Source organism: Amblyomma americanum, chromosome 1 (genome assembly GCF_052857255.1).
Source record: "Amblyomma americanum isolate KBUSLIRL-KWMA chromosome 1, ASM5285725v1, whole genome shotgun sequence".
In the NCBI taxonomy this organism is placed as follows: Eukaryota; Metazoa; Arthropoda; class Arachnida; order Ixodida; family Ixodidae; genus Amblyomma; species Amblyomma americanum.
This window is the reverse complement of record NC_135497.1, coordinates 196463002-196481181: the sequence shown is the minus strand read 5'-3', so window position 1 is coordinate 196481181 and position 18180 is coordinate 196463002. Positions and strand designations below refer to the sequence as shown.

The 18180-nt window shown below is 48.5% G+C and overlaps 1 protein-coding gene across 1 annotated transcript in view; it reads left to right on the top strand.

Moving 5' to 3' along the window:
• LOC144114469 (salivary peroxidase/catechol oxidase-like) overlaps positions 1–18180 on the top strand; it is a 31182-nt gene that overhangs the window by 5712 nt on the left and 7290 nt on the right. Inside the window, exons 3-13 of the mRNA XM_077648219.1 lie at positions 108–362; positions 1868–2011; positions 3743–3869; positions 7228–7436; positions 8050–8220; positions 8832–9011; positions 9928–10029; positions 10120–10227; positions 10632–10829; positions 13082–13218; positions 17869–18036. Coding sequence (XP_077504345.1) covers positions 108–362; positions 1868–2011; positions 3743–3869; positions 7228–7436; positions 8050–8220; positions 8832–9011; positions 9928–10029; positions 10120–10227; positions 10632–10829; positions 13082–13218; positions 17869–18036 — 1799 coding nt within the window. The remainder of the gene's footprint in view (positions 1–107; positions 363–1867; positions 2012–3742; positions 3870–7227; positions 7437–8049; positions 8221–8831; positions 9012–9927; positions 10030–10119; positions 10228–10631; positions 10830–13081; positions 13219–17868; positions 18037–18180) is intronic.

Genomic DNA, 18180 nt, shown 5'->3' with positions numbered 1-18180 from the left:
ACAGTCGCCACCCTTATACAGTTGCTGTGCCAGGATTGAATGGGTGCTAACAACAGCACAGCCCTTCCCGCAAAGAACGTATGCACGGTCATGTTGACTGGGCGCAGGACAAGGCCAAGGTCGTGGCCAATCTCGTGGCCGAGGTCAGCCGAGCCAGAGCCAGAGCCAGAGCCAGAGACAGACTGCGCCGGCGGTGCGCCCCAACTCCGACTGCCGGACTGCGTCTGGCCAGCCGGGCGTCTGCCAGGCCCTCAGCCATTGTGTGTTCCAGTTCAACGTCATTGAAGACATCGCGTCCTCCCGCTGTGGCGACGCCATCCGTGTGTGCTGCCCTCTCAACACGCCAGCGGCGTCAGGACAAAGTAAGCGACTGTGCGCTCAGAGACTAGGCAACCACATTCCGAGCGGTTTTCCTGGTGAGGAAATGGCATGCGCGGACGGTCAAACACTGGCAACATTAAAAAGCAGCCAAAGCACAGGGCCTCGGACGAGTTGTGTCTGTGACAATTCGACAATATTTAAGGCATACGTGTGCCAGTTGCGGAATGTATATATTTTTCTTCAAACATATTCATGCGTCCTTGCTCCGGCCCCTAATCAAACATAACCATTTCATGAGCACCGTGCAGTTAAAGATATTTTTCAGTGTGCTAGCAAGAAAATGAACTGCCCGATGTCTCCTATCTACGCGCATTTACAAGCCCTTGTGTTTAAACTTGGCGTACTACGCTTTTGCTTTCCTAACGGCGACTATTTTGTCTTTAGTCAGTCTGCATTGCGGCTGAATAAATACAAAGGAACGACGCTATGGATGGGAATTAACTAGACATGTTTGATTTTGAGGCGGCGAGAGTTCACGAAATGCGCTTATTCAGCTTTCAGACTGGGGCGTCTTGAGCCACATCACAGGTGCGCAGTGTTCCTCGCAAAGTGTAACAGTTGGTTAACGCATTTTGCGATGAATCATATAAGCTTCTCGATTTTTTTTCGTTTTGTATTCGTACCGCAAAATCGCCATTAATCGATGTGGCCCTCCACGCCACGCCGAGAAGGTTCAGCGCTGTCGCTACTTCTTGCAAACATCTCGCATTGCACAACAAGCTAGATAACAGTGCGCACTTGAAAATCGCCATTTTCTACTTCAGTGCAAGCCGATTCTGTTGCACAGGTTCGGCGTGCATGTTGAGAGACGAAGTGATGCGGACCGGCGCAAGTTACGCGGCGGTATACGAGACAAATCGCCTCGCAACTTGTCTCCCTTGAACATGATGCATTTTCGAAGTTTATCTTAACTGGTTAGTTAACGCCGCATATATTACGACTGAGTAAGCCCTATAGGCTAACCTACCTAGGGGCTCTGAGAGACAATTACCGGGTCGTGTCAGAGGACTGACGTAGTTTGCGCTGGGCAAATTTCACTCGCTTTTTTTTTTTCTGATGTGTCATTCGGAAATATGTTGGTAAATGACTGTACATATATGCATCCCAAAACTAATTATTCCTGCGCCTTCTCATTTCTCGCTTCTCACTCCTGCTACTAGCGTTTTCTTGTCTACGTTCGTGACGATCGGTTATTTCCTTCACCCGATTTCCGAGAAACAGCCCTGCCTTTCTTTTAGAAGTGCGCTCGACGTCGCTGTTATACGTACACTTTCTCCTATTTAGTATTGTGTGTAATGTATTTAATTAGCCGATTTATATAATTTTTTTAGTTCTGTAATCATTAACTACTACTGCTTTTCAAAACACTGAGTTGCTGGCTAGGAAACTCGCCACTTCAGCCTACCAAACTCCATCGTCTGAAATAATCATTCTTTCATCCTTGTTCAGCGCCGCCAATAGTTGCGAATATTGCCTTAACGTGCAGGTCCCGTCAGCCGGCCGGTGACGGTGATCGGAAGAAGAGTAGCTGTGCCAAAAATCTCCAAGGACGACTTGGACATCGCTGGCCGAGCCAGTCTGAGTGTTGTCCGCGGAATCGAGGACGCCGAGAGAGCTCTCCTGAATGATGGTGAGTGCCGTATATATACCTAACTGTGCTTTTGGATGCAGTGTTTCCGAAGTGCCTTAAAGATCGCGCGATTAATCTGCGCGTACGACCCACGAGAGCCCAGCCTCACCATACGCGATGCGGCATAGTGCAATACTCTCTTGGGCACTTAGTAACTACCTCACTGCTTGAATTCTATCGTGATCGTCATTTTAAGCAAGTTTTATTTTCTTGCAGATCGTGGTATAAATCGCTTGCAGAAGGAACGATACGCTAAAAACTACTTTTTGATCTTTCCGAAGCTGACATTAAAATAATAATAATAGTAGAAGAGCCAACCTTACATAAATCTTGGATGCCGGCATACGGCCAAATAAATACAAGGAATTTAGGGATAAATACAAGGAACCAGTTCGTCGGCCTTTGAACCCTTGGATATTGGCATTTCAGGCTTTGCGATACACCTTTAAAGAAGGGGTTTCGCATTTACTCTCCGTGAATCCAGCATCGAGTTTAGTTAAGTTATGCGCTAGAGTACATAACTTCAGCGGATTAAAATGTATTCTCAGGACAAGGAAGAAATGCAGTTGAAGTCGCAGTTTGTCCGGCACGTATATGTTCCTTCTTTGCTATGTGTAGAAATTTGTGATGCGCTAAAATTATGTACTCAGGCTACAGCAACCAACTATGCCGTCTTTCCGTTGTAACAAATTAACGAATGTGGTCTCTGTGGCGTAAAGGAAAATTTAAGGAGCAAGAAAACACAGCGAACCGAGCAGTTCGCTGCTACAGGGGGCTTCAAGGTATATTGCAGGGAGAAAAAGGCGCATTAATTATACTTCTTTCAAATTTATTACGTTTTGCCAAACAAATAAACGGGCACTTCCCTCTGCGAATTTTTAAAAGTTAATGTATGCCGTTACGCGATTCACGTCACGGATTTATAGGAATTCCACTAGGTACGCATTAAGTTCTTTTCTACTTAGCACAAAGCATTTAAGCCTTTTAGCACAATCTATTTAGAAGCCAGAGTAAACACTCCAATCCTTAAGCTGCACCCTCACTTAACTGCTTATAACAGTCGTGTCTAAACACCGTATGAGGGTTATCGCACGGACAGCAAGTCTAGACAAGCGATTTCTTCACAGATTTTTTTTGTTAGGTGATTGTAGGGGTTCAAATTTGTCGAAAATCATCTGCTGTAAAGCTCTTGGCACTCCTTCACACGGAGCTCATGTTAGAGTTCAACCACAAATTTCCACTAAGAATCGAAGGCATGTGAAATGTTTTTCATCGGATTACAGTTGTGTAACAACATTTTAGGATCCTATTTGAATCAGTGGATGCCTTCCAGACGTTGAATTGAGCAAGATAGGAGCTCAGAGATTATTTTTTTTACCTACTAGTTGCGGGTTTCGCATTTAATGATTGAATATTATCTGCCTTTTCAATGTTCCCTGCACACCATGCTTGCCCCTGTTGCTTCGCACCCTAGGTTGTTTCTGTCGCAGGGGCAGCGTCACTTAAATACGACTCTTAGGTGTGAAAGAGCGTGGGTACGCAGCTATAGCCATGATACGCCGTTAATTCCATTTTAAAATGATGTAGTACATCATGAGGTGGTAAAGAATATCTTCCCAGAGTCCCACCTTTCTTCACTTTCATGTGTCGGTCTACCTAGTGATGATGTGACTTTAAAAGTATCCGGCAAACCAATTAACTTCTCATGTGATCAACTGTGCACGGTCCCAGGTCTCTTTGCCAAGCGGCACACGACAGCATCCCTGCATGCCGCCTTCTTCGGTTCCAAGCCGATCGTCCAGTCCTTGGGCAGGGACGGCCTCATCGGCCTCGAGGCCACGCGGGAACTCGCTCGCAGGTACGTGCAACCACAGCAGAGGCAGTTCTCCGCCACCACAGGCATAAAAAGGAAGCAGATCATTTCATCGCCTATTCGCCGGGCGTTGGCTGCTGACAAAAATATGAAAAGTGGGCCTCTACTCAGCGGCAGAAGGAAAACAAAATGTGGGGCTGGGGAAAGAGTTTTGGCGAGACAGTGATCGATCGACTGCCAATTTAAGGAAGAACGCTGCTAAGGGTGGAGACATCTTTACGCTGCACTTCTTCCCGTTGTTGTTGTTGCCTCTGAAGCGATGGCACATACCCACAGCGGGGGTTTGGCCAGGGTTAGGTGCAGATCCAAAGAGGAGAAAAATTCATCCAGACTTATCTCAAGCGGCTCATAAATAAAAATTGACGAATCTGAGAAAACGAATAAATAATTTGGAGAGATTTTGAGGAGAATGGAATGAAAATCGAGGGAATAAAGAGGTGAGGGTTGAAATAAATTAATTCAAAAGTAATAATAATAAATTTTGAGAGAAAAGTAAAAGCAAAGAAGAGTTAACGCAAAAATCTCCCGATCTCGGTGACATACCTGTGAAGAAGCATGCCCTTTGACGGTTGCACCGAAGGAGAGGAGGACGGGAAGAGTAAACGGCAGCCCTAACTGAGCGAGAGGATTCTGCCAAAACTGAATTCTCTGAATCCCTTGGTGAGTTCCCAGTGGCGCTGCCTTCGCAGCAGCACCAGCTGTTGTGCTGACGAAGACGAAGAAGCACTAGGCTTCGAATACTCTAAGATCTGAGCTGAGATTCGCAAAAGCTCTCCTACCATAGGATGGTTCGTGACTGGACGGCACCCATCTCACCGGATGACAAATTTTCGCGCTGGCCGACGACACTGCGTTCTTGTGTGAGAGGTGTTTCGCGAATACTGCTCCTCGTTGGTCGTCGCCGCCGTGGCTCCAGCATCGCGGAGGCAGCCAGGAATTGCACCGTTCAGTAAATGCGGACGGCCTCATGATCTCAGCCAGCTGCAGATGGTGAGCTGGACTTGGCGTCCTCGGAGATCTTGCGACAGATGCTTACCTCGTGCAACTAGCCACAGCATGCATACACTATGTACCCTCACGGTGAGACTGACTAGCTCTACCAGCAGCCGTAATATCAGCGTCAAATGAAGCGCGAACAAGAGAATTGAAACATAAAATGCAGTATGGCAATGTTAGGCACAGAAAGCTAAATACTAGCGCAAATTTAGTTCGCAATGAAGACGCAAAGACTGTGCCTCAGAAGTGCTAACCAACCGCATCTGTATTTTATCTCGAGCGATATCGGTGCTTTTCAGTTCTCTTATTCGCGCTTCATTTGACGCTGATGATACATGCCTAACTAACGACACGTTCCGAGGCTCAATGTACGTCAAGGGCCCCGCTTTGTGGTTTAGGCATTGAAGGTTAGCTGCACGCCGGGCCATCACTCGTACCGTAAAGCACGTTGCTGGGGTAGTTGGTTCATGTTTGCGGAAGTAAGCTTTGTAGTGAAAACAAAACAAAACATGAGGGAGGCGAAATGTCTTATGGGCGAACATTCTACGGAAATTCTTTCCTTACCTGACTCGTCGAACAAACGCAGCAGACTGCTCGCAATAACTGGCGGCCCACAAAATGGTGAGCCTGTGTGTTCTGAACTAGAACCAGGGAGAGACAGATTAACTCGAAGAGGGAGAACGCGTTGACCGCCCCGTAACTGCCTAGCCTGATGCTGGCACGAGAAAATCGGTCAGCAGTCGCAGGAGGCGGAGAGGGGAATGTAAGGCTACAGAAACGGTAAGGGAAAATGCAGCTACTCTCGACGCAGTAACCGCCCGCAAATGGTGAAGCGGTGGGTTAAAGGCGCGAGACAGTAGACACAATGCCTTTCACTACGAATGCTGCAGCCAGCCACCCTTAAGGTATCGTTGCCTAGAGATGAGCGGCGCAGAAAGGGTGGCTAGAGGAGTGTGCCAGCTAGAGGAGTGAATCGTGTGCCGAGCTCAGTTTTCGGACACATCCCCGCGGCCACAGCACTGTTTCACTGTCACCTCGAGATACGTTTTGGCGGGACGCTGCGAAAGCACGCTATGTATCTGAGCATCACTTGCTCAAGCGTCTATGATTTACCGCGGTCGCCTGAATCGCGCTTTGCGCGTCTGCGTCCACTATGTATCTGAGCATCACTTGCTCAAGCGTCGTTGATTTACCGCGGTCGCCTGAATCGCGCTTTGCGCGTCTGCGTCCATATACGCCGCGTATACGCAGAGAAAGAGCAGCCCCGCACGTTGCTCGTGTGTCAGCGCAGGCGGATCTGGGCAGTCTCTTTCTACGGTGCGCGGGTCCAGGTGCTGCACGGCAAGAGGCAGCCAGATTTAGCTGTTTTCCGTTTCCGTCACCGGCGATGCCGACAAGGGCAGCGTCGCTGCAAGGTCATTGTCCCGCGCGCCGCGTCTTCGGTGTACCCTTCGGCTGCAGCCATGTCATAATTGTGGCGTCGAAGGTGCACGTATGTCGCCTCCTTGACTCCAGCCCTTGTCTCCTATGAATGCGAGGATGCGCCAGCAGCAGAGGCCGTGCACCCTCTGTGCACCGCTGCCCCGACACGTGTCGCTGCAATAAAACAAAGAGAAGGATATGCGAAGATAGCCGCACCTGTCAGAGCGGCGCACCCTGCGTCTCCGCTGAGCCGCCTCGAGTTCGTGTGCGGTGTGGGCGGAAGTTCCTTTCCTCACCATTTCCTACCTACGCGGGACGTACAAGGTGACTTTGACCTGTCGGTGGCGGCGCTGGGCTGGCCATCACAGCAAGGCTTCTAATCTGTTTTTTTTTCTTATATCTATACCTTTCGAGCAGGAAAGCTGCAACCGAGAATAAAAGAATATTTAGCTTATCCACCTCAGCCATTTCGCCGAAAGAGAGAGGTATTACATGAAGTGTAAATTATAAAAACAGGAGTTTCAAGAAAACCTGAGTCTGATGGATATCATGAATTAGAATAGTTTCATTAATGCATTATAACTGTCACTTCGCTACATTCTTTGAAATCTCACAAAAAGTATTCAGGTTTGTAAGATAGCCGAGTCGCTCCCATCACTTCTACACATTGAAAATAAAAAGAGTAACACTGCACAAGTACAAAGAAGAAAAAAGATGACACTGGGGAATTTCACTAAAATTAGTGTTGAGCGCGCAAGAATGCAGCTCGATTCGTTTTCGCATTTACGACCTTTTAAGAACGGAATACATGGCGACAGCCATTGTATAGTTTATGGTTTCTACGCTGGTGCAGCACGACAAAGTACAGGGCATTCTTCGAGCTCATATGAAAGCCGCCGCACTGCAAGTGACTTTCTTCTCGCAGGTTCAACCTGGACTCGACGCAAGGTCGGGACGGGCTCCAAAGGTTCAACATCCAAAACACGGTGATCGCCGATGCTTGTCCAAAGATTCCCCGCTGTGCGTCCACGAAGTACAGGTCCGCCGACGGCCTCTGCAACAACCTCCAAAATCGCGAGTGGGGAAAGTCACTGACCGCCTTCGAGAGGTTCATGCCGCCCAGTTATGCCGATGGTGAGCGTGCATGATGAAGTGGGCAGAGTCCAACAGCGCTCGCTCTAAATCGAAAAAAAAAGCTGTACATTCAATTATTTGCAGGACATAATATTTCGTCAAACAAACAAGCTCCAAGGCTTTCAGCCTCGATACTGCTAAACACTGTTGTTTTAAATGTGTTTTGACCTCTTAACGTGACTACTTTGGTACTCGCCCAAAGCAACGATGCAAACCATGCATCACATTGTCAGTGCATAGCTTCATCGCTTGAGCCGGTAAGGCTAATGCAAGTCGCACATAATGCCCCAGAGGCGCTGTCGCCTTGCAAAAATTTGGCAATGAAAAGCTTTGAGTTAGAAAACGACCGAAATGAAACAGCACACCGGTGCCGCATCTTTAAACAACACCCGCATTTACAGCCTCATCGTAAAGGTGCAACGCAGGTCATTAACTTTCGCAAGGGAGTTTTGTGATGCTTTTAACATTGGACACTTTTTGAGACTTGTCGGTGGAGGCCGCGTTTACGGGTGTACACCATGCCATAGACGTGTCAGTAGCAGCGGCCGTTCTCTTCTCCAGTTGCGATATTTAATCATCTCTTAGTGTTCGACTTACGTTACCTTCCATGCAGGCCTCACGCTCCCTCGAGTCGGCGTCGACGGAAACGAGCTTCCCAATCCCAGAAAGATCTCCGTGGCTGCCGATCCCGACGCTGATTTCCCCAACGAGAGGAACACACTCATGCTCATGCAGTTCGCCCAGTTCGTGGACCACGACCTCACGCTGACTGGAGTGTCGCGATGTGAGTGGCCTCGGCGAACACGACAGTGCCCTTTCATTCTCTTTCACTGGAATTTTTAGCTTTGAACAAGGGCGACCTTCGCGAGAAGGTTTCATTACAAACAGAGTGAGACAAAGAGTGTCTCAAGGAGACCGTGACATTGCACGGACAGTGACACCAAATAAGTTGACACAGCAGAGTCGGCTAAGAGGTTATTCATCTCCCCCGCCCGGTCTTAATACCCTTGTTGAAGCACGCTTGCGGCTATGCTGATATAGAAGGAGCTGCACCAACGTTTGCAGACATACTTCCATCGCCTCTTTTTTTTTTACGCTTACCAGCAGTGATAACGACTGTACTTTAAAGTTCAGAGGGAGGGTTTGTGAATGATGCTGCTGTGACGTAGTCTTTATGCTAAGGCTTCGCTATCCCCCCACCATAGTCTAAAATTATAATAAGCGGACTGAGATTATGGACGAATACACTTTTTTTTTCTGCTGCCTTTTGATAAGCAGTGCTATCTGTTTACGGGCCCGACTTTGCTCGCTCTGATATACTGCGGGACCTCCTCAGAAGACTCGTCTTCCAGCAAGTGGTTCCGCCGTACTAATTGCATCGCTCCTCCCACACAGTCCGCAACGGCTCGGCCATCACGTGCTGTGACGAGGAATTGATACAGAACCCGACCAAGCGCCACTATGCCTGCATGCCAATCGATCTGCCCGCCGACGACCACTTCTACGCCCAGTTCAGGCTGCGCTGCCTAGAGTTTGTGCGTTCTGTGCCCGCGCCGAGGCCCAAGTGTACCTTTGGTGAGTATACCATCGCTTCTGCCGTATTTACGGGGCTATCACCTGCACCTCTTCTGCGTATTTAAACAATGTATCACTCGGAGTGGCTTCGTCACAAGAAGCAGCTGTTATAGTGCGTGAAACGCCGAAAAATAAACTCGGCATATGAGGACGCCCATAATGTACAGCGTTTTTTTCCTGCGCAGTTGGTGCAAGTAAATATTTTGGAACACAAGTATTTGCTTGAATACGTATTACCACAAGGTGAAACTGGACAGATTAGCTTACCGCAACAGTTGAAAAGTAACGTCCGATTTCCATGACATATTGCTTCAAACGAAAATTCCTGCAATTTTCGTCTTTCTCTGAGGAGTACCTGTATTTGTGTCGTTTTGCTCCGCTTAGCCATATTTGCTTGATTTTTTTCTGGTATAATGAATGAACCCAGCCTTGCGATTGTATAAGATGTTTCGGTATGTGGGAGAACGTTATCTCCATTTTCCCCTAGACGTAGGCACTTGCGGGTGATGCCGGTTAGGTAAGGTTGGGTAACGTTAGATCAGATTGAGCATAATAATCCTAAACTTTGTCACAAGCTAAGAAAAAGTGTGAGACTACTATGCCCGATCCTTTTGGATAATGGCAGCGATAAATGCGAAATTACTACTTAATGTGACTCATTACACCCTTATGTTAAATCGTGAATAAAATTATGTGCGTCTCACATCAGAAAATCGAACTTATGCGTTGTGAATTCCGCAGAGCAGTGTCATCGGCCATTTCTGAATCTAATTGTTTCCGTCTGCCCTGCGTTACGTGGCAAACCTTGATGGCAGAAAACAATTCTTCATTAAAAAAAAGGGGGGGGGGAAATAAATATCTAATAGAACAGATGCATTCCCAGAGAACTGATCGTTTCTCGCTTTTATTTCCGCAGGACCTCGAGAGCAGCTTAACCAGCTCACAGCATACATGGATGCATCTAACATTTATGGCTCAACAGAAGAAGAAGCAAAGGCCTTGCGAAGCTTCAGAGACGGTACGGGCACGGTGTACTGAAAACCAGCGTCTCACGTGGAAAATTATCCCACTGGCTGAGGCCTGAGCTCACGGCACTTGACCATTGCAGGTCGCCTGGCGTCCACATCCTTCAGCAGAGACGAACTGCTGCCCCGGCAGACGGATAGCACACAGGAGTGCAACGAACAGGGCACAGACTTCATTTGCTTCCGAGCGGGTGAGTGGCCTCACCGCGTATACCACACATGTCGCGTCGACTACTCCAAGCTAGTTCAAACTGATGTCCGCTTCTGTTTCATTCTAACTAATCTACCACTGGAACCTTGTTCTGAAAGCCTCATGTTGTCTAACGGCCAGTGTCTAAGCCATTTTGGTTGAAATGAAAACTTTTCCTGCGACTGTTTCGGTTTCAAGTCACTTCTCACGAAACTCTACTGCCGGCCATACAGCACCAAGAATAACTTCGCCAATGAGAAAGCACAAGTGACCATCAAATCACCTTAGTAGGGTAGCACGGGAGTGAATCTTGTTCACGCAATCTTGGGAGAAGATAGAGCTAGGCTCGAATGTGCCTTGGAGGGCTGCAACCCGCGCTATGGACCTGCTCTTGGCCCGCTGCAGGCGACGAGCGTGTGAACGAGCAGCTCAGTCTGACGGCGATGCACACGTTGTGGCTGCGTGAGCACAACCGCGTGGCGGCCGAGCTTCACCGCCTGAACCCGGGCTGGAAGGACGAGATCCTCTACCAGGAGGCCCGGCGCATCGTGGCCGCAGAGTTCCAGCACATTGCCTTCAACGAGTTCCTGCCTATCCTGCTCGGTAAGTACTATACATATGCTCTTTGTATATGCAAACCCAGGTGCGTTGCCTCGCCATCTTGCAGGCGCCGGCACACGGACGCGATGAGCCATTGGAGACACTAGGTACCGAATACTGTAGACCAGGGAGGGTCCTCGGTGAAAGGCGTTCGCTCGGCAGGTGCGCCGCTTGCGTAGTCTTCTTGCGGCAAACATCGGAGCTGCAAGCGTCGAAAGCTCGGGGGAACGAACCCCTGTGGCAACAGCACCGACTATTGGCAGTTGTTGTCGGCCCCGTAGCAAACGCAGTGACGTCCCGCATCATCCGATCACTATATGACTATGCGCTTCGTCGCTGCAGCGAAAACGGCATCATTGAGAGCTACGCATTTAAGTGGTAAACGCAAACGCGAAAGGAGACAGGACGAAACACACACGACAAAACAGCTGCTGGCAAGCGTGTGGGGCTAAGAACAGCAGTCCTGTGGTGCCACCGAAAAAAAAAAGTACCTTTTGTGCGATTCAGCCCGCCGCGCAGTCTCCGCATCTATAAACCCCCTTTTTATAGGAGAAATGTGCACGGGAGGAGAACGGTGGCAGTAATGTCAGGAAAAGTTCACAGAAAAAGCCCACAATTTGCATGCTGGAATTCTCTTGATCTTGAGAGATTTCATATAAATCTCAGCCAATTCCATTTTCGGCTGTAGAGTGGAAAACATGAAAGGTCACCCTTTTATATTCGAGCGGAAAGGAGAGCGGCATTGCTTGATGTCGAGGTAACTTGCAGGTGTTTTCACAAGAAATGGAGTTTCGGAGCGGTTTACTGTTGAAGCATTTGGTTGATCGGCCTCCTTATCTCTTCTGCTTCGAATGCCTAACCTTGTTACCTGAGGAGAAAAAGAAACCGGGCACACCCGTTTTCATCTGTCATCTCGCCGTGCTTAGTATGCGTGCGTTGGTGCTCCATTTCAAAACAGCGCAGTTGTAACGCTCGGACACTTTCGCTGTTATTAGCTTCGTACTTTCAAGGTATAGCCGGCGCTTACTGCTTTAAGCCCCGAACCTATCTTGCACGCCAACGAACGCATGAGTAGAATGCGCTCTGATCACATAGCGACGAAACCAGAAGACATTTGTCGAGCACTCTTCCGAGGGAGTCCGCTCGCGTTTTGCGGAGCCGCCTCCGTGACTTCAATGGGCGACGTCTTCACCCCCATCGGTTTACCTGGTAGCACCCGTTTGCGCTGCGTGTCCTTACCAAGATTCGCCCAGAAAGTTGTCCTTGCTGCTCTTACTGACCAGTGGTCTGTGGCAGCGGGCCGTCTCCTCGGTAGTCTGTGCACCGCCCTCGCGTGCGAAGCTCGGGAATCGTGTTTGTCAGCCGTTAACTTGATGCAGACAGGGATCACATGCGGGCGATTAAACCGGCCCCTGGGAAAGTAGCTGCCGCGAACAAATGTAAGCCACTTTTTGTCTGACTGCGTCGCTGCCGCAGAAATGAGATAAATGAATGGAGCCTCGTTTACTAATACTCCTACAAAGCTGAGTCGACAACTGATCACATTCATTAGTGAGCCTGTGGTGAGGGTCTGATTTGCACCGAGCTTAACAGCCGTATATAGTTATTGTGATTTATGCGATTTATTTCTTTACTGAAGTAGCCGTAGGCTGCTACGCACTGCGATTTCGATGCGCGCCATAAAATGAGCTAGCCTGTGCAAATCTACACCACTCGATCCTTCGGATTTTCTTGCGTTGTATGGTGTAGCTGACCTAAGGCTGTAAATGCTGTGTTTGCTTTTTTCTCGTTGCAATAAAAATGTGATATAGAAGCCCTTGCGAGATGAAACGGTGACGGCATCACTCGCCTTTTCTTCTCGTCTTCTCTTTCTCTCTCCTTCTTACACGCACACACAAGAAGCACGAAACAGGAGGGATAACATGATAAAAAAATAAAGCTATTTATTTTGTTCGACCAAAACATTAGACTTCCGCCATGCATGCCACCCGTGAGCGCAGCAGTGCTCGCAGCACACGGGATTACAACGTGCAGCAACACCGAGAAGCATTCTGATATGTTCCGTCTCGTTTACTGAAAGCACAGGGCACACCGTACCAGTGCAGAAGTACTTTACTTAACAAGCAGGCAGCGGTTCGACTGAGACAAGATACTTTTGTTTTTCCTCGCTCGTAGAGTGCGTATTGCACCCGCGAACGAAACCTCGTCTCTATTGTTCTGTGGCGAGCACCTATCGCAAATCCTTCGATTCGCAGGCCGAAATGTGATGGAACAGTTCGACCTGCTGCTCACGCCTTACGGATACAGCCACAGCTACGACCCGGAGCTGAACGCCGGCATCGGCAACGTGTTTGCCGCCGCCGCGTACCGGTATGGACACACTCTTGTGCAGGTCAGTGGTCAAATGCTTCGATAAGGCGTATCGGGCTTTCTCATGTATCAGTTGCTGAACCTCGGAAAGTCAACACAGGGAACAAACTTCAGCCATCACATGCACGCGCCACATGGCCAGTGGTCGAGATGCGACGGGCTGCGGACTGAGCGAACTGCAACTGTTGTCTCGAGAGCTCGCGTGACGCTTTCCTAGGCGGCGGCTGATCCATGCAATGTCGACTGAGAAACGCCAGGCAGGCGCTGCGAGGTTCGGCATTTGAGAGCGGTGGCAGGCGCGCACTTCTAGCCTGCCACCCGGGTGCTCGGTTTAGTGCCTACAGAGAAACGTTAGGACGGTCGCACACAAACGGGGATGAATTTCTCAAAGGAAAGCTTCGCCCCCACTGACGAAGCCAGGTCCCAGGAATATCCTAATTATAGCCAGATATCCTAACACGTCCTTTCAATATTTGCGAGGTATGTCCTTGGCAAGTCCTATAGATGTCCTGACACGTTATCCGGTGGATATCCTGCTTGTGTGATATTACGGATACTAACTTGATACGCATATTTTATGTTATGCGTATCTTAGATACGCACAGGTGCGAGCTCGATAATCTATCACCTTTTCGGAAGTTGGTTGGACACAACGAATCCGCGCCCAGTACGTTAGCCCGGATATTTGCTGCCTACAGAATTGGATTATGTCCCAGAAGTCAGCTGGCGCCAAAGCTTGTGGGCCTCCCATCCTTATGGGCCTTTGTGCGCGCTGCCGGTGTCGACCGCTGCACGCTACTTCCCTCCCAACTCCCTCTCCCATTGGCTGGGCGTTCCCGCTTGAAATAACGGCCTTCATTCAATAAATTCTTTCTGTAAGATGTCCTGACACGTAATATTCTCTTCGGGTTATATTACGGACATTTGCTAGAATCACGTCTCATTACGTTGGCATAATGTTCGCGACAAAGATGGCAGAGTAGACTTTTATGTTGTTTTTCTAATAGAAGATATCTGCAACGTGGTCTGATCATTTCCATGTCTTGTTTATGTCATCCCAGATTCATAACTAACCGGAATAATATTGCTTAATGTGCAAGAGCTACTGGCTCGAAGATCTTAGATTTATAGTATATAAGCTAGTGGAAACTCTTCGTTCTCTGATTGTATGTTCAATATGTTTGTTCTACATGACTGTTATTTTGTAGCGTTTCTGTAGCCTGATTTGTGTTTCGCATATGCTTGTTGTTAGACGGGTTCGCCGTGACAGCTTGAGATATTATGCAGATTTTAATCGCAAAAATGTCAGCACTGGGCCAAGCCACTACACCACTGTAATCAGCTGTAGTCATTTTTTTCTTCGCGTCTGAGTCGCACGAAATATAAAATAGGTCTTCCGGATATTTTTCACATGGTCCCATCAAGTTTTTTCTTTTCGGCCCATAAAAATTCCCAGGGAAATTTTGCGTTATTTGACCAATAACCAATATGTCCTCCTTAAGGCCTATGAAAATCCTCAGGGACTTCCTACATACCTCCCTTGGATACAGCGAGTGTGGCAAAAAGGATATGCGAGGGATGTCCGCGCGAGTTTCTTCGCACTTCCTTGGGGATATCCACATGTCCTTCCAAGACTTCGCAGGGACATCCCTTGGATATAAGTGTTGTTACTAGGCCTGGCTGACTACGGTTGAGCGAATATTGCTGGAGCGCCAGAATGGCCTCAGTGTTGTGCGAGAGACAAAGGCTGCGAGGAAAATGCAAGGCGGTAAACAGAGTACTTTTGTCACCGTCAAACACAGATGGGGACGGGGACATGGCACGGAGTGTTGCGTCACTCAGAAAAAAATCGAAAAAAAAATTGTCTCAACCAAACCGCTTGCTTGTCAGCGCTCGAATTTCGCAAAGCAGTGGCATTTAGTGGCAATTTTATACTACTTTTTTATACTAGTTTTATACTACGGTTCGGTAGGACACTTGCCTGAATTGGCGAGTATTCACCGAAAGTCCGCGTCGCACGCGGCAACGCCGGACCAGACAAGACAGTTTTGTAACAGCTGTACTGACAGCGCCAGCTCTCGGTGGCGGCAGAATGACAAACGGACGAACGCGAGACGCCAAGCGAAGAGCGCTCCCAAACCCTTTAAGGGCGAGAGATGGCGCTGTTAGTGCAGCTGTTGCGAAGCAGCTAATGCGGCATCAGCTGATGTCCAGCTGATGCGGACTTTCGATTGTTTCCAACCGATTCATGCAAGTACCCAACACAAATGTAGTATAAAACAAAACTTGCCGCCAAATTCCACCTGCGTGCGAAATTCGAACCCCAACAAGCGGGCGGTTAAGCCTAGATGATTTTATTCCTCGATTTTTGCTGAGCACGCAACACTCGGTAGATAGGCTAGTAGGAAAAAAAAAGGTTAGTAGAAAAAATTAGAAAGGAAAGGTCATCGGCGTCCTCGCGTAAAAAGCTCCCCGCGAAGAAAGTGCGCGCATCGTATGCTTTCGGGCGGGAGAAACAACTCGTTTTCGGCGCCGAGGCATACAAATATTGTTTGCTGACACAGGGCGTCCGTCGAAGTATTTACCGGCTGTGCAAGGAGGAAAGATGCGTTTTTAGCTCGGCAGTTAGCGATTCGTGCATCTGTTATCTTGACGCCTGCACGCTTGGCGCGAATAGATGTCGGCTCGTCGCTTGCACCTAGACGCACCTGCAAGATGAACGTCCAGTAATCTGCTACAAGCAGGTACACACGCTGTCTGGAGCGACGTTTCAGGGCCGAACGCAAACGCGCGGATGCTGGCCACTGCGTAAGCGACGCATTCGCTGGAGACGACAGTCATTGCGCTCGTGGTATATTCCACGGTCTGCCTCGGATACGATTAAGGAAAATGTGCACGCCGATGCCAGCATTGTTGAAATTAGCCTTCGTTTTAACGTTGCGCTGGTCAAAGATGACGTCTTTATTCGGCCGTGCCAGTGACGTCGCTGGCCAGTGCTCAAAAGACATGGAAAGACATGTTTTGCACTTTTTTTTTCTGTTCATTATAAAGCCCCTCCTTCCAGGGTCTTTCACTGGAACTTCAGTGTGATGAAATAAAAATAGTAAAAAGAGATGGCCATTTAAAGACACGCATGAATAGCTCGCGGAGGAAGGTTAAGGCTCCTTTTGCAGTGGTAAATGACAAAGAACGTTACTATTATGAATGGCTGCTGTCCTGCATTGTTCGAGGCCGTCTATACGGTTACTAATGCATTGCTGGGTTTTGCTCTAACTTTTTCAGGCGCTCTTAACGATTTTTATTCAAAACAAATATTTTTCGGCCTAAATTGTTTATATATTTTGTCCTCAAGAAAGTCAGTTCGTTAGTTTTCGAACGAAAAACTAGAATGGCCAATTCTTGTACTCGCACACACAGTACTTCATACAAACTCTCAAAATAAGTGGAACCTAATATTAAAACATTACGATTTATGAAATCAACACCTTAGGGATTGTGGAGTCGTTTTGTATTTCGAAGATGCACACGACGCATGAAATTGAGAAAAGATAGTAGCAAAGTCAGTGATCAAGAAAAAGGCGAAAGACATGCTACCCAGCTGGTGTTGTGAAATATTTCTTGCTGCGTTCGCTAGTTGGTATAAAAACGCATCTTATTTGCGAAGTGAAGGTTGCTAAATTTGTCAGGAACCAAGAAATTAGCCATATAGCTACAGAACCCAATGAGAAAAGGCTGCGGGTTCGCACGCCAATGAGCTGTCTAGAAGAAGGCTGCGATTGTATCTTATGAAATCAGTTTGTGTAACCCTTGAGACGCCTTTTCTTCTAGGTTGTTCATTTGAGAAGAGTACAGCATGAAATATATGGCATCGCAACGAACATACATTGCGCCAAACATGCTTAAACATAGTTTTAAAAGGTTATTTGCAAGAGTTTGTTTTTGGCGTGAATTTGTCGCCATTTCGTCTGCGTTTCCGAAGTTCCAGTCGTTTCGCTATAGTCACACTGAGACACAGAGCCCAGGTGATCCCGACTGTTTTATAGCCATACTCGATTCTTGGGTACGTGCCAGAACTTCAGCAGCGCATGTTTAATACGCAATCGCAGCTGTTATGCTCCAGAGGCGCGCTTGCGCACGCGACCCTGGGAGTAAATTGAGCTGCGTACCGGATTCAATCTGGTTTGCATAAATGTCAACTATGGGGAGCGACCTTCAGGACTCCGCGCGCCAGGGCGCAGGTAACGACTCCGTTCGGGGAAAGAAGCCAGTTTTGAGGCGCCCACCGCTCTTTCCAGCGACCGACCATCTGTCGCCGTAAGAAACCTCGCTGGCGTCTAGTGCGCATCTGTCCGACGCACGCCTGAGTCAACACCGTCGCATGTAAGGCGTCCTTCCTCCCGATGAATGGGCTTGTTTACAGCGTCTGTGTGTGAAATCTTGGCGTAGGCTAGCCAGACGGAGTCGCCTCGCAAATGCCAGGTTCTTTCGAGCGTGGCTATGGCATACGCTATGGCGGGAACAATATGTCACTAGCTCTCCGCACCTGTGCTATACACTCGGTGTACAAATCTCACCATACGCGTCAGGTCTACTGGGAAAATGCAGCGCCTACTGTAGCGAAATGTATTTTTTTTCGCATGCCTCAATTCGTTCCATATGCTCTTTCCTTCAGGGCAACATCGAGCTCATCAACGAGGACGGCTCTGTGCACAAGCGGGTTCCCCTAGCGACGCAGTTCTTCAACCCGGCCGAGATCTACGCTCCCGGGAACCTGGACCGCTTCTACCGCGGTCTCATCAGCCAGCCGGCTCAGACCTACGACCGCTTCGTCACGGAGCAGGTATGTAGAAGAAGCGAAGTACAGGCACGTGAAAGCTCAGAGAAAGGGAAAGTTTCGAACAACTGAAAATGGATCTCTACACGAAGTGCTCCGACTGTCGGTTATCCTTGTACGACCATCAGACTATAAGGCACATTCCGCCCG